This window comes from Neodiprion lecontei, chromosome 3 (assembly GCF_021901455.1).
Source record: "Neodiprion lecontei isolate iyNeoLeco1 chromosome 3, iyNeoLeco1.1, whole genome shotgun sequence".
NCBI lineage: Eukaryota > Metazoa > Arthropoda > Insecta > Hymenoptera > Diprionidae > Neodiprion > Neodiprion lecontei.
In genome coordinates this window covers 32,396,871-32,410,754 of record NC_060262.1, presented here as the reverse complement: position 1 = coordinate 32,410,754, position 13,884 = coordinate 32,396,871, and the positions used below count along the sequence as shown (strand labels likewise).

At 41.5% G+C, this 13,884-nt stretch overlaps 1 protein-coding gene across 7 annotated transcripts in view; it reads right to left on the bottom strand.

Annotated features, from left to right (window-relative positions):
* The window catches only part of LOC107224197 (voltage-dependent calcium channel type A subunit alpha-1), a 117,555-nt gene that overhangs the window by 66,638 nt on the left and 37,033 nt on the right, over window positions 1-13,884 (bottom strand). For all 7 annotated transcript variants that reach the window (XM_046734466.1, XM_046734467.1, XM_046734469.1 and 4 more), the window contains exon 3: window positions 5,587-5,817. In XM_046734466.1, the coding sequence (XP_046590422.1) occupies window positions 5,587-5,816 (230 nt within the window). In that variant the 5' untranslated portion in view covers window position 5,817. The remainder of the gene's footprint in view (window positions 1-5,586; window positions 5,818-13,884) is intronic.

Sequence of the window (13,884 nt, the reverse complement as noted above, 5' to 3'; positions counted from 1 at the left end):
CGGTACTATTATAAAAAAAGAAAAACAACTCATAATCTTGCCAACGAGAATATCGCCGCTTCGGGCTGACGTTCACTAGACCCCCCCCCCCCCCGCCGTCCCTTCACGCTGTACGGAACTGCGACCTCGATTGCCTGAAAAAAGAAATTTTCATACTTCGGTTGGTCGTTTGCGAGAAACGAACCGGCCTGGCGCTACATATTCATTACAGTATTCCGGCGGATAAAATTGAAAGTGCAGATTTACGGAAGTCCATCTGCGGCGGCAATAATTGTGATCTAAGGATCGATCCCGGTCCGTTTGATTCACTCGTGTGAGGAAGGGAAGGAGGGAGGGGGCGGAGGAGATTCGGGAGGAATAGTAAAGAAAGGAATCACCTGACACGATAGCGATTGAAAAATATTCTTCACGCTACTCGCAGATGAACAAGTAATCCTTCACGCGGTTCAAAACGCGCGAGCCCATTGCACCAGACCTAATAGGGTTCGGATGGATTGACCCAAGAAGCCCTAAAGCGGCCGGAAGCGGGTGCAACGTACGTACGTTGGAACTCGCGTAAATCCGCGATAGGCGACTTGATATAAACAGGACGAAAAAAAAAACAACGTGGTGAAAATATAACGGGTGACAAGAGCATGCGCGTAAACGGAATATACTTGTTGTGAATATTATGACGTAGGCAAAATTGCGGCGAACGGGAAAAACTGCAGGGAGTGTTATATTTTTGAAGCTAATCAACCCTGTACTTGCTGTGTGCGAGCCTTGAGGTAGGTTTCACCTGAACTCGACCGGCAGGCTAGCTCGGTATGCGTGACGTCACAAAGCCTTTGACTAATCAATCGAATGATTAGATCAGAATCTCGCGTTAGGAAAAGGGTGGATAAAAATATTTTCACAGAGTGCACGACGATGGGCGAAGTTCCTTGCATTGTAGAGCGTCGGAAGAGCTCGTAATAAATATGCATCAAGATCGGGGAGCAACTGCGAATGATATACATGGGCAATAATTGCTATCTACAATTGCATATTATAGTAACAGCAAATTTTTATAACGAATGCCAACAGATTCATGCCGGATATTGGCGAATGTAGGTACGAATGAAAAGTAAATAATTAAAACAAAAATGACAATAATTGTAACCACTAGACACGCGATCAAATTGAATCGTCGACCTTCGCTTGTTTAGCGTTATAATACAGAAGGTAGAGGCTTAGATGACGGTTGCGTATAACGTACACGGGTATGAGACACGCGCGTTTTGTGCCTCGTAAAACATTTTCCTCGTAACCTCATCGTTGTACGAGCAACTATAGGCATGTACATATGGCAGAATTATATTGATTGATCGTGTACCTACGTAATTATATCCATACTTGATAAAAGACGCATTCGTTAATCCGGAGGCGGTCGTGGAAAAGGGCAAATATCGTCGCGGCCAAGTTATATTTTTTCTAAAATAAAATTTCCTACAGCATCAAGAACCTGAGTGCACTTTGCGAATTGCTCAACTATTGTAAGATCTCTTTCTACTGATTATCAGAACTTTATAATTTAACTTGCTCATTTTTATCTTTTCGTTTTTTTTAATCTATGTAACGCTGTGCTAGAAAATATGATCAACAAATAGAAAAAGATTTTAACTTGAAAGGAATTATAACGTCGGTGAGTGAAAATCCATTTCATTAAAGAGTTGGAAGATAATGTATAAGGGGAGACCGGGACAATAACGGTACTTTAGTTGAAAATTGGAAATCGCGAGGAAAACCGACTGGTGATCGAAATCCTGATTATTCTACTTTTCCTACGTTACTGAAGGATAACAAGTTCAAAAAATCATCAAATCTCTTTGGGTGAAAAGGAAACGAGTACAGAAAATAGTTAGCAAAAATTGACGCGATTTTTGTTTATATTCTTGATTTCCCAGATGTTCTTGGTTTGAAAACTGTTGTGAATACTTTGTAATACATATATATAATTTCGAGGAGCCATTTACTTGAAAATCAAATGAATGATTCCGATACATTAATATTGACTTCCTGTGATTTCTATTCATTTCTACCTCGTCGTGCAATTTCGATTAATTTCCAATGTAACCTCTGATTTTCAATGATTTCCTAACGTTCTAAGCGATTTTCAGCGGTTTCCGGATAGGACCATATCACGTTGAATCACAACAAATCACTACAAATCACCTGGAATGTTGAAAAATCGTCGGAATTAAATGGAAATCTCTAGAATGTTAATAAATTTTAACCATGCGACGTTTACCACAATCCTCACAACAACAATTTTCACGATTTCCAACGCTAAGCCACGCGACTTCTTCACAGATACCAAGTGATTTCAAGCGATTCGCTGTGATTTCCAATGATTCAAATTACCTCGATTGATTCCGCCCAGTTAATATACATATTTCATAAAAATTTCCCATCAATAATTAAGTATCTTGAACATTAACCATTAGATTTCGAAATTTTTAAATTACGTCTTCCCCTCGCGTGTAAATATGTTGCAAAATTTCGCTCGGTTGACCGTTTCGCCCCAGCCACCCCTGTTCGGGGCTTGATAAGGGAGGGGGCAGGGGGATGTAAGCCTGCATTTATATCAGCCTGATCGGCATCCTCGTATTCGAATGCGTCTCGTCACTTTCTCTTGTCTCCTCGTGGCTCCGAGACGGAGAGAGACGTACGAGCCGGATAGGCCGAGAAAGAGGGATAGAGAGACGCCACGCGCAATGCGGGTATTGATTCACGACGCCAGGGCGCCTCTCTCCTGCCTGCTGCCTGCCGACTGCCTGCTAGCTAGCTTGCTTGCCAGCTTGCTTGCCAGCTTGCTTGCTTGCCTTTGCTGCCCCCGTATAGCAAGTCGAGCTTTTTATTTCAGCTTCGCTTCAACGGTCACCCGATATACGCGTATGTATAATGCACATTAGCGACAGTACAGTTGAGCTGCGGGTGTAAATGTAACCAACGCATTGCAATATCGATGGCCGCTTCGAGTCACAACGCCGAATTTACACTGTAACCTACTTCGAGTACTTTACGGAGGGTGGGGAATTTTTAATCCGCGTTAAGATGTATGTACTTTTGTTCTCCAGCCTTTCCGCATACGGTCAAAAACGAATTATAATGCAGATTTTTAGGTGTAGAAATTTGGTGTGCGTACATTGATCCCAAAAACCATGCATTTTTCGCCACGGTAAGTCTGCGATTACCGGAATTTAAGACATTCCTTCTCGCATTTTTTTTCAACGAGCTATAAATTTGTCGGGAAAAACAATATTTCTTAATCAAATGTGAAAAAGGAAGAGAACCAAATCGCCGCGTCGAACGAAACCTGCCACTTTAGAGGTGACTGAACAAAGACGAATAGGTATGTATAATGTATGTGTGCATTCGGGCCATTCCTCAATGAAATTCCAACTGATTGTGAAACGTAGAATGTGACATATAAATGCTACATACAAGCACTATCCCAACGGGAATAATGTGAGAACAGAGTATCATCCTACATCACACAGTTTCGACGAAGAATTTTGCACTAAGTCTCATGTAGTCTAGTAAAGTAAATATGAGAAACACACAGCTTGTCGAAATATTGTATATTTAGTAATACGCTTTACACTGTTCGTAAACCGCCAATTCAAAAAATTGCTCGGATGCGTTATATAAAAATTTTAAAAATGAGCAAACTATAATTAGGTTCAAATATCAGTCTGACTAGGCGGTCAAGGCAATACAACGAAGCAAATAACTATTGAACTAGAAAAGAAGTGTTCCGAAATCCGAAAAATGGTAAATGAAGAGAATCATAATGAAGCACATTCAGCCGCAAGTATACGTAGACCTAATTGGCTGTATATTACGAGTAAACCAGGAGGCTTTACTGCAGTACTTGGGCAGAATAATTGAACTTTACGTAACGGGCAACGACAGTCTGAGCTAAAAACATAAAGTAAGAAGAAACGATCGAAGGTGTGATCGATACTGTCATTGGTCGACGCATTTAACTATCCGCTAGGTACAGCAGGGCGAACACCTTACCGCGAGCGTCGGATGTTAATTCGAGTTGCAGTAGTAAGAGTAATGTCTGGGTCAGACAGCGATTTGGCGCCAGCTTGCGGCACTCTCGGCGAATTGCAGAAGCTTCGAATATCGCACGGATGTATGTAACCGATCACCCCGGTTTGCGTGCTCGAAAATTTCTGCACTCCCGAGGTAAAATTTTCCACGAAGGACGACCGAGCAGGGAAAATTGTGAAAGAACAAAGATAGGTAACAGTCAATTTACCCCTGGGAAAACGACGTTGTAATTGTATTCTCTATCCTTCCTTGGTAAGGCTTTGTAATTTGTTACCATCGGTGAAAAGCTCGCGGAATACCGTCGCAGCCGATGCGGTAGTTTCCTGCAGAGCGAGCTTTTAGATACATGTGTAAGAAAAGCTCTGAATCCGTTTTACCGACGGTCGTGGCACGGGATGAGGTTCAAGCTTTTCCGTTCTTCGCTGAAATCTGCGCGATCGACGTTCGCGTGCTTTTAGCGGTGATTCTTGCATTACAGATCGCTACAGAAATTTCTCAAGGCAAGGTTACCGCGAGGATTTATTGATGAAAATTGTCGTTGTACCAGCTAGAAAATCACAAAAATTTATGTAGATTTGACCTTCTCTTTGCGGCATTAAGAAAATTATCCCTCCTTTGAATTCGTCTGTTTCCATTGATCAGCGACATTATTTCCAAGTTTCGTACAAAGTTGAGACAAATTTCATCTTTCACATTTAATCTACAAACGGTATACGAAACCATGTGATTGGACCAATTTCCCGGCCAAGTATCAAAGGTCTTTGACAAGCGACGCGGTCTCTACCTCTTAAAACGCATTATTTTCACTCGGAATGTATCAAAATCCGTGAGGAGAAAGATGTATTCTTTTGATACTGAAATCACTGGTTAAAATATGGTGGGTATTACTTTATCGCCATTTATACCCTCGTACGTACCCAACATGACCAAAAATTATAATTGCACGAGCAAAATAATAGCAGCCGCGAATCTCCCGGATTCTAAATACAATTTCCTAAAAATAATATTCCCAAATTTTTAAGTTGTGAAATACCTTATGTATCCCTTATTTTTTCGTAAATTTACTCTTGGGATGAAATTTGATTTTTTCTCCGTATACGCGTATAAAGTCAAAAAAACCCGCAAAAATAAACAGGTCATATTTTTTCTTTTCTTATTTAAACAAATATTGAATCAGATATACAGCGGATCGACTCGTATATCTGTAAGATACTAAAAAATCTGTGTAATTCGATAGCTCATTTGACACCGTTACAAAATTGTATTTTTTGTCAAAAAATAGAAAAAATATTACCTGTTTGTACGAGACCCTTAATTTACTTCGTTAAGCTTGATAGACACAAATGAAAATTGAATTTTTAACAAACGATTCGTGCCTAGACCCGAATTCGGGTGAAATCCATACGAAACACCACACATAAATCTATGGTAACCTCCTGAAACGAACAAACGTCACGTTTCCATGCATATTTAGATACGCCAGTGTGTTATATGGGTACTCACATGATGTCCCCCAGCTTGAGCCTGGTCTGGATAAGTGCGCAGCTCTTGTGGTCGCTGGTTGTGACAGCCCGGCGTCGGCGGGTATACCTGGGTCCGTCCGGAGGGACCGCGGCGGCGTCCCCCGGGAGCAGATGGGCCCCATAGGGCATCGGGCCCACGCCCCCGCGCACCATGGGACTGCTGCCCCGTCGGCGCGTAGAGAGGTGTCGGCCTCCAACGCCGCCCAACATCCTAGGGGGCAAAAAATCGGGGCTTCGTGTGAATGGCCTCGATACAATGGTTCGAACAATTTCACCGTAACATACGGGCGCATTTTTTAATCTTCGAGCACAATTTTGGAACGATACAAAGTTATATTCGAGGGGCGAGAGAGGGGGAGGGGGAGAGGGAAGGCTGGTGATCGTTGTAGTAAAGCTTGAGAAAGTTCATGATTATTTCCCACTGGAGGGTTGTGTTCATTCTCAATAATGAACTGGCGAGATTGATCGAGGGAGCGTAATCACAAGGTTGCGTCAAGACTTTGGCGGAAAATTTGAATTTCTAGTTGCCGGATTATCTAACGGGAAGTTATGCAGGCGAGGGTGCGTTTCTCTGGCTTGGCTGCCATTGAATACTTCATTATTTAATTAACACGCGTTTTCAAACCACCCGTCATTTTCAAGAATCTCTCCGTACAAACAATTTTCATATTTCTCATTTTTCCTGGTAGGTTTCTTCTTTCCTCTTTTCTCAGCGTACAGTAGCTTGCCTTTGAAACTTGATTATATTTGGCAGTCGGAATTTGTTCGAAATTTATGCGATTCCGCGCAAGCCTGAAGCATCAACCTAAATACTATTGAAAATAAGATTGTTGTGTAACCGTTCAGCAGCAATGATTATGAGCACGATTTGAATTCTTCACATCCTTGACAGTACCAATTTACGATCTTTCCGTTCTCACCTTCGGGGAATAATTTTTCATTTCTGTGGCAAGCGGGAAAAGAGAGGGAAAGTCAGAAACGAGAATTCAACAAAGAGAATATTAAAATCTGAGATAATCAATTTGCGTGAGTAGGAGTAGTGCAGGTGAAGTCTGGCTTCCGCCGCTGCGCAAAACTCACGATTAGACTTCCGTTAGTGGGTACCTTTGTCAAAGCTGCGTGTCAAGTTTTTCTTAGGGTCGGCTGGTAGTAGCTGGTAAGTTGTGAGTCGCGGCACGCTATAATAAGAATTATTTCCTGGGCAAAGTTTTATCGGTAATTATCTGGCCCAGATTTATATTCGTCGGTTTTAATTTACCTAAAATTTAGCCCCTCCCTTCATTTTATTATATACAATTATTATAATCTGCAACTACTTCGCGATCGTATATTCATAATTATTTTACAACTTTTTGTTTGTTTCTTTTCTTTTCAAATTGTACAAACAAGTCGCTTAATTGTATTGAAAAAATATTATTGACGACGAGATGGTTCGGAGCGTTGAATGTATGCGCGTTGCCAATGGAAACCCCGCTTTATATATGCCGAGTGAAAATACCCCTGTAATGGAGGAAAATATTCCTTCCTTCGAAGATACGCTTTCAACGATATTTTTACCTTTAATCGCTAATCGCTCCTATTTATAAATTAACTCAATTTAGCGTCATTTATTTTCAATGCAAATATCGTCAGCCTTCGATTACGAACGTGACCAAAACATGATGTTAAACTGTTAAAAATTGTAAGTAAGGTGCGCCCAATATCGAAGGACGAATTAAAGTCGAATCATAAAAACTTAGTACTGAGTATACAGCAATGTCGTATTTAAAATAAATACAATGACAGTATCAGACTTACAAAAATTCGTTCAGGACCTAAATCATTGCCGCATTCGATTATAAAAGCCCCGTCACGATACTGCATAAAATACGAATAGTAAATCGCAGACGCGTAGTATTACAAGAAAGTGTGATCGCACGAGTCGCCTAAGAAATGCATGCTTGGGATGATTAGGTTTTAAAAAAAGAAATCCAAACACGCGGAGTGTGAAAGAGAGGCGGTATTATACGCTAGACAAGGCGAGTTGGCGGACCGAGCGAACATCCGAGTATCAAGTTTTGAATCTCATTACAAGTTCCTTAAAGTTGTCTTACGGCAACATCGCCTGTATACAGGTTGGCTTTTACGCCCTTGATGCCTGTCCGTAAGTTCTCTGCATGACAGTGCATGCCGTTGAAACTTGACTACACTCAATGCCTAATTGCTTTTATAGAAGTGGTCGAATACACGTAGCGCCGATACGGAGCGCGGAAGCCGGCTTCTATTCTTCGTCCCGGGTTCGCCGCTGGGCAGCAATGCTATTTTCCATGAAATATGACCGACGGAAGTTATGGTTAGGTGACAAATGAGTTAGCCTATCTTTGACGCTGAGGGTATACACTCGAACTAATAGAGATGGGAAATTAGTTTTACCCCGAACGAATTGTGCCCGTGGAATTGGACACTTTCATTGTCGGTTTGTTTGCGCTTTGTCCGGGCAGCGCTCGGTCTATAATTCCTTCGCGCGGCGCTGTTCACGAATGAAAATAAATTTGATTTCCTCGGAGGAATATGTTGTTAGAAATTTTTATGCATTGTCATTTGAATCGCATCGGAGTTAACGACTATGAGCGCAGAATTATCGCGGGACGCGCAATTTGCGTTTTCCCATATTCGTAGGATTTTACGCAACACGCGCGGAAAATGTCGAGAAATGCAACTGGATATTGGATTTGTTTTGATTGATCTAGGGTATTATTATAGTCGTATAACACTGTCCGAGTACCAAGGCATCAAAATTCATTGGTATACTAAACCAAATATAGTTATGCGGTGTGAAATGAAATGTGGTAATAATAGCAGAATCATGTTAAACGAAACAGACTTATAGAGAAGGATGAATATTACTTCTTTGCCTGAAAAAAAACTCCACAGATTTCAGTTTATACATGATGTACGAATTTCACAAAAAAAAAAAATCAATACGTAAACCTTCTATATCCACTCAAAATGAATCCATTGTGATTCACCGTTCCGAAAGTTTTTAACCGAAAGCTTTCGACTCAAAAATTTTTTCATACAGATAGCAATATCGCAATCTAATTCTTACGAATATTCTCGTTACGAGATGGTTACTTTTTGTGTAATAATTCGTACGGCTGATCGAGGCATCAAGCGCGTTGCTGTAACTCGAAGATTCACTGTTTTGCGATTGATTTGCATTGATTGCTCGACAGCGAGAGTGGAGTTGACGTGAATACTTATAATAATACAAATAAGCAGCTAAACGTCAAATAACGGGATTTTGATTCACCGAAACAACGCCCGTCGAATATTTGCCTGAATATGAGCAATTTCACAGCGTACAAAAGATATTTCATAAACAATAAATAAAAAAAAAAAACACAAAAACCGGCAACAAAGAAAAAACTTCCTCGTCGGGAATATAACAATCGTCAATGCCTGGAATGCTTCTTTTGTTTAAAAAAATTCGGGTCAATTTCCCTTGTGACTTGAATCGCATCTCTACGCCAGCTGCCATGATTTCGACCGCAATTTCAATCTCCCGCCAAGGTCAGTGACAAGGATTTGCGAGGATCCCCGTCGCGGACCTTGATATGTGAATAACAAATATACCCAGCATCGCCTCTGCGTCTCGAAAAACGCGGCCGCTATATCTCGTGAGGTAAAATTGTGTCAGCCCTTGGCGAGGAGGGAATGACAAATTATGATAATTCGAGTGAGAACGAGGTTTGCATAAGCATTTAGCTGTGTCGCGAGTGTGTCTCTTTTGCAGGCGAGCCAACGCACACACAGACGTATATATATGCCTAGGTGGCGTATTATCTACTCGTGACGGGGGGATGACGAGAAGCACGGCGAACGTGGCGAAAGAAAGCGGAAGGGAAGAAGAGAAGCGAAGAGGGAGTTTTAGCGTAGCAACCTGTTGCTAGGCACCCCGGGGAACTCTTGGCCATCCCTGGTCACGACGGTCCCGGCCAGTTTCACTCCGACAGAGCCAATTCGCTTCCGGTTTCTGCGCGAGCGCTAGCTAGTCAGCTGCGGCTGTACGTATAGATCTCTCAATCTCGATTCCATCCCCCGTTTCCGTCCCTTCTTAGCATAGTCTTGATTCAAGAGGAAATTTAATTACGAGATGGGTACAGACCAGATGGCAATCTTTGGAAAGTGATTCCGCGAAAACCGGAAATCAGAAACCGTGCAGCGGAATGAAAGCACGGCGAATTAAAGGAATTGGTTGTACGGCGATGTTAATTAATGCCTTTGGCTTCCAGCTAACTTAATTTCGGTACGAAACAAAATGCGAGCTCGATTCTGTACGAATTATCTGACAATGACTCCCGGTCTCTCAAATATACTGCGTCGCCGGTCATTGTCACGTAATTCGTAATACAATCGAGCTCGTATTTTGATTCATACCGAAAATAAGTTAGCCGGAAACCCAAGGCATTAATGAACATTACTTCGCACACAAGAGTTCTTATACGGCACGAATGAAAAATTAAGAACCGAGACGCGTCGCAGCGACAATGTAGATGCAAAACAGGTGAATATATCTTTCGTAAAACCGTCCCGGCATCCAGGCCGTAGCTTAAAGCTCGATCTTTTTACGCCAGCCTTTCCAATTCGCTCATTCCTTTTTCCACGAGACTGAAAGGTGGTGAAAGAGCTAAAAATCAAACCGTTGTTCGCCGAGATACGGGTCCGTTTCGACAGCTAAAACCCATCTCAGCGATATAACACGAACATCTCATTTTCTGTTCTTTATTTTTTATTTCTTTTTTTTTCAGACCAAAGAACGACTGCAATGTAACTGAAAATTTTCTCATCACAGTCGAGAAATTTCAGCTGCTTGTAAACACTCCCGGGGCGTGAGTTGGTACAATTTTTCGTTACCGTGATCTGATTTGTAAATTATAACGAAGCAGGGTCTCGAAATCAGAGCCGACATCGATCGGCGAACAATTTCCATACAATTGATTCGACAATTGAAAATTAAAATATCGAGAAAAGTACCTTGCGATTCGATTCAACCGTAGTTTCCAAGAGGGGAAGAAATAAATAGCGTACTTTGTATACCTACCGCGTCGTACTTCGCTTCCGGCGTGGAGGACGTAACTCAGATTCAATAACACAAATGCACACATTCACCTTCCAAACTACTCTCGGGGCGTATTAAATTATACGACTTGAGAATTCCGGGTGAACCGCAGTCTCGGGAATCTCAATGCGACCACCGAGCGCTGATGTGAGCTGAACTTAGAGCGGTCACAACTGCCCCGAAGTAGTCTAGACTACGTGTGCTGTCAGACTAAGTGATCGCGCCACAAATAATCTTATGCAGGTAGATCTCGGAAGGCTGGATACGTGGATAAAAGCTGGTGCCAACAATTTGTAGACGGCCATATTTACAGGGTCCTTTATTCACCAGGCGGTTAATAAAACTAGGAATTGCAACGCCACTCGTAGAGTTGAAGTAAATAGCCCTTGAATATGGGTTGCGTTAACGATCCTGTAGGGCGATCAATGTGTCTGCGTCAATATTGACATTAGGGACGTGTCGCAGTGACAACGATTTGCAGTATAACTGAGGTGCGGAAAATAAAAATAAACGTAAAAAAGATCGTGGATAGAGATAAAAAAAATAAGAAATAGAATATGCAGGCTAGTTCAGCTCCGTGGCGCAGGTGAAGTATGAACGTCAATAGGCAGCTGAGCTGCTGAAACACGTTTACGACCTAGTCGCCATTACGGTCGTTAAACGAACACGTGGTTATTTACGTACCAACATACAACGTTTCGCGGTGAAGGAATAATCTTCACCGATGATCTGACCGCTGGACGTATACCTTTACAAGTACGTGTGGCTGCACACACATTACCTCCTAGTATACAGCAACATGCAATTCTGGGGTAAAATTATTCTGTCCGTCAAGTTTAAACGTAACGTCGAATTCGTTTTGTTATTTATTTTTGCAGCCGTTAATTATTGGAAACAAAACCACTCCGGGCAACGAGAAGCAAAAGAAATCAATTCTTCAAGCTCTTACGCCCCCGGTGGCTTTCCATTTCCATCTCCCTTAAATAACTGACGGCCTCGTTATCCGATAAATTTTTATCTCTTTTTTGTTTTCGGACAACCTGCAGCCGTGAGTTGTTACTTTGATTCTTGTTGTATTTCCCTTCGCGGTTCAAAGATCAAAGATCAGTTTGAAAAACGCCCGTGAATCACGCCAAGAGATTAGATTTCAATTGCATTCGGTTCAGTGTCTATCCCGTAAGCATTCAACTTCATGCATGGTCCTCCATCCACTCGACGTGCCTGCAGCTATTAGTGGTGAGCACTGGTAGATCATTTGCAAGGAGATTTGTGCCTGAAACTACCCTAATTAATTGAGGTATGGTATTCAACGAGCACCGACTGCAATTGAGTACAAGTGCACTATAGGTATGATCACGTGTGCTGCAGAGATAAACTCGCTGTCCAACACGGTGAGCTTTAAGCTGCAAGAGGTTTAACAAAAATGGATCCAAAAGTCGTACGTACAGAAAGTTTTCAGTCTGTTCGTAGATGAAAAAAAAAACAAGGCTGATCCTTTTCGCAAGATATTCAATTTTTAATGATATTTCAATTATTTTTCACTATCAACCACTTTTTGCATTACCCAGGACTAACGGTGAGTACGTTGTGGTGATATGGCCCATTTTTATATTTTTCATGTTGTTTTTTTTTTTTCTTTTTTTTTTAAGAGAGAGTTTATATTTTATATATTTTTTTTTGGGTACTGTAAAAAGTGGTTTATATTGAAAAATAATTGAGTATCGTTAAAAATTGAATAGATCGCGTCGAGGATCAGCTAGGGTTTCCGGGCTGGCGCTTTTTTCATTTAGGAACAGGCTGAAAACTTTATACATGCACAATTTTTTGGATCTATTTTTGTCAAACCACGCGCAGCTTGAAGTTCACCGTGCCAAATGCCGAATTTTGTACATTCCAAGAGCAAAGACTCGTCATAACTGATTGTGAGCCTCAAGAATGAAAGAAAGCGACGACGGCATCGTGCTACAAACGCTAAATAATTTGACAAGTATCGTTTAAAATTGAGCTGGAAACCCGCATACATGATTATGAATACACATTCTGCTCCAAGGCGAAGAAAGATACGGTCATTATCTCGTCAGTAATCGTTACACTACACTTTGAGGCCGAGTTGATTAGGCATGCCGCCGATCTGCCCCCCGAGGTATAAACTTAATTGCAGAGCTGTCGGTAGTACTCGGCGTTTAAGCGGTTTTTTTTTTTTTTTTTTTTTTTTTTAATTAGAGAACCGGTCTGGTAAGACCCTGAAATTACACGAATTGACGAAGGGGAATAAAATTCGCCAATTGCGAAGTTCTTAAATTACTCCCATCTGCCGTTGATGCTGAAGCGTCTTGAATTAAAGCGGAATCTCCGTGGCGGATCGGCGGAACGCTCGTTAATTCAACAATCAGTTATGATTAACCGTCGCGTAACGCTTGGACATTCAACACCGCGAACAGGTACTAAATTACAGATTTCCCTACCGCGCGACCGCAATTCGTCAGTTTCACAGACGCATAAAGGCCCCCGATCATTAAGAACATACCAGACCTGCTTCAAGATTTCAACCAGAGTTGAGATGATTCCAAAACACCCTGACCCTCCACCCCGGCAACAAAGAGTTTTCCATACTTAATCCGACCTTGGTACCACTTCGGATTAATTAATTAGGAATTTCGGAACCCGGGTGCGATTATACCTACCTCCTGTACACGGGAAGTTCGCGTCCACGTTAGGCGGATTGCGTTCCCAGCCTCCCTGGACGGTCAGCATACCGAATTGTGTGTGCGTGTGTTTGCGATAAGGAGGTTGGTTCGCCAGTAATCGATGCTTTGTTTCAATTCGCTCCAAAATGGTTAAAAATCCATTAAGATTCTTTAAATTTGAGGCTGATACACTTTTTTTTATTTCATAAAGTTGGCATCGTTAGATATTCAATTTCACAACATGTATAATGTTATAGCAATATTGATTATGATAAAGAACATTCGACACTATCGAATTGAATACCGAATGATAAATCTGTTCTCGTAACTTTGTAAAAAATATTCTTCTTAATAAAATTTACCACTTTGGAGTAAAACCGAATGAAACTGCTAGATTTTTTATAATTTCGAAGTGACTTAAAAGAAAGCATTGATCTATCTAACCTTTTGTTCACAATTAGAGTATTACTGAAGAGATCTTCGTAGCTTA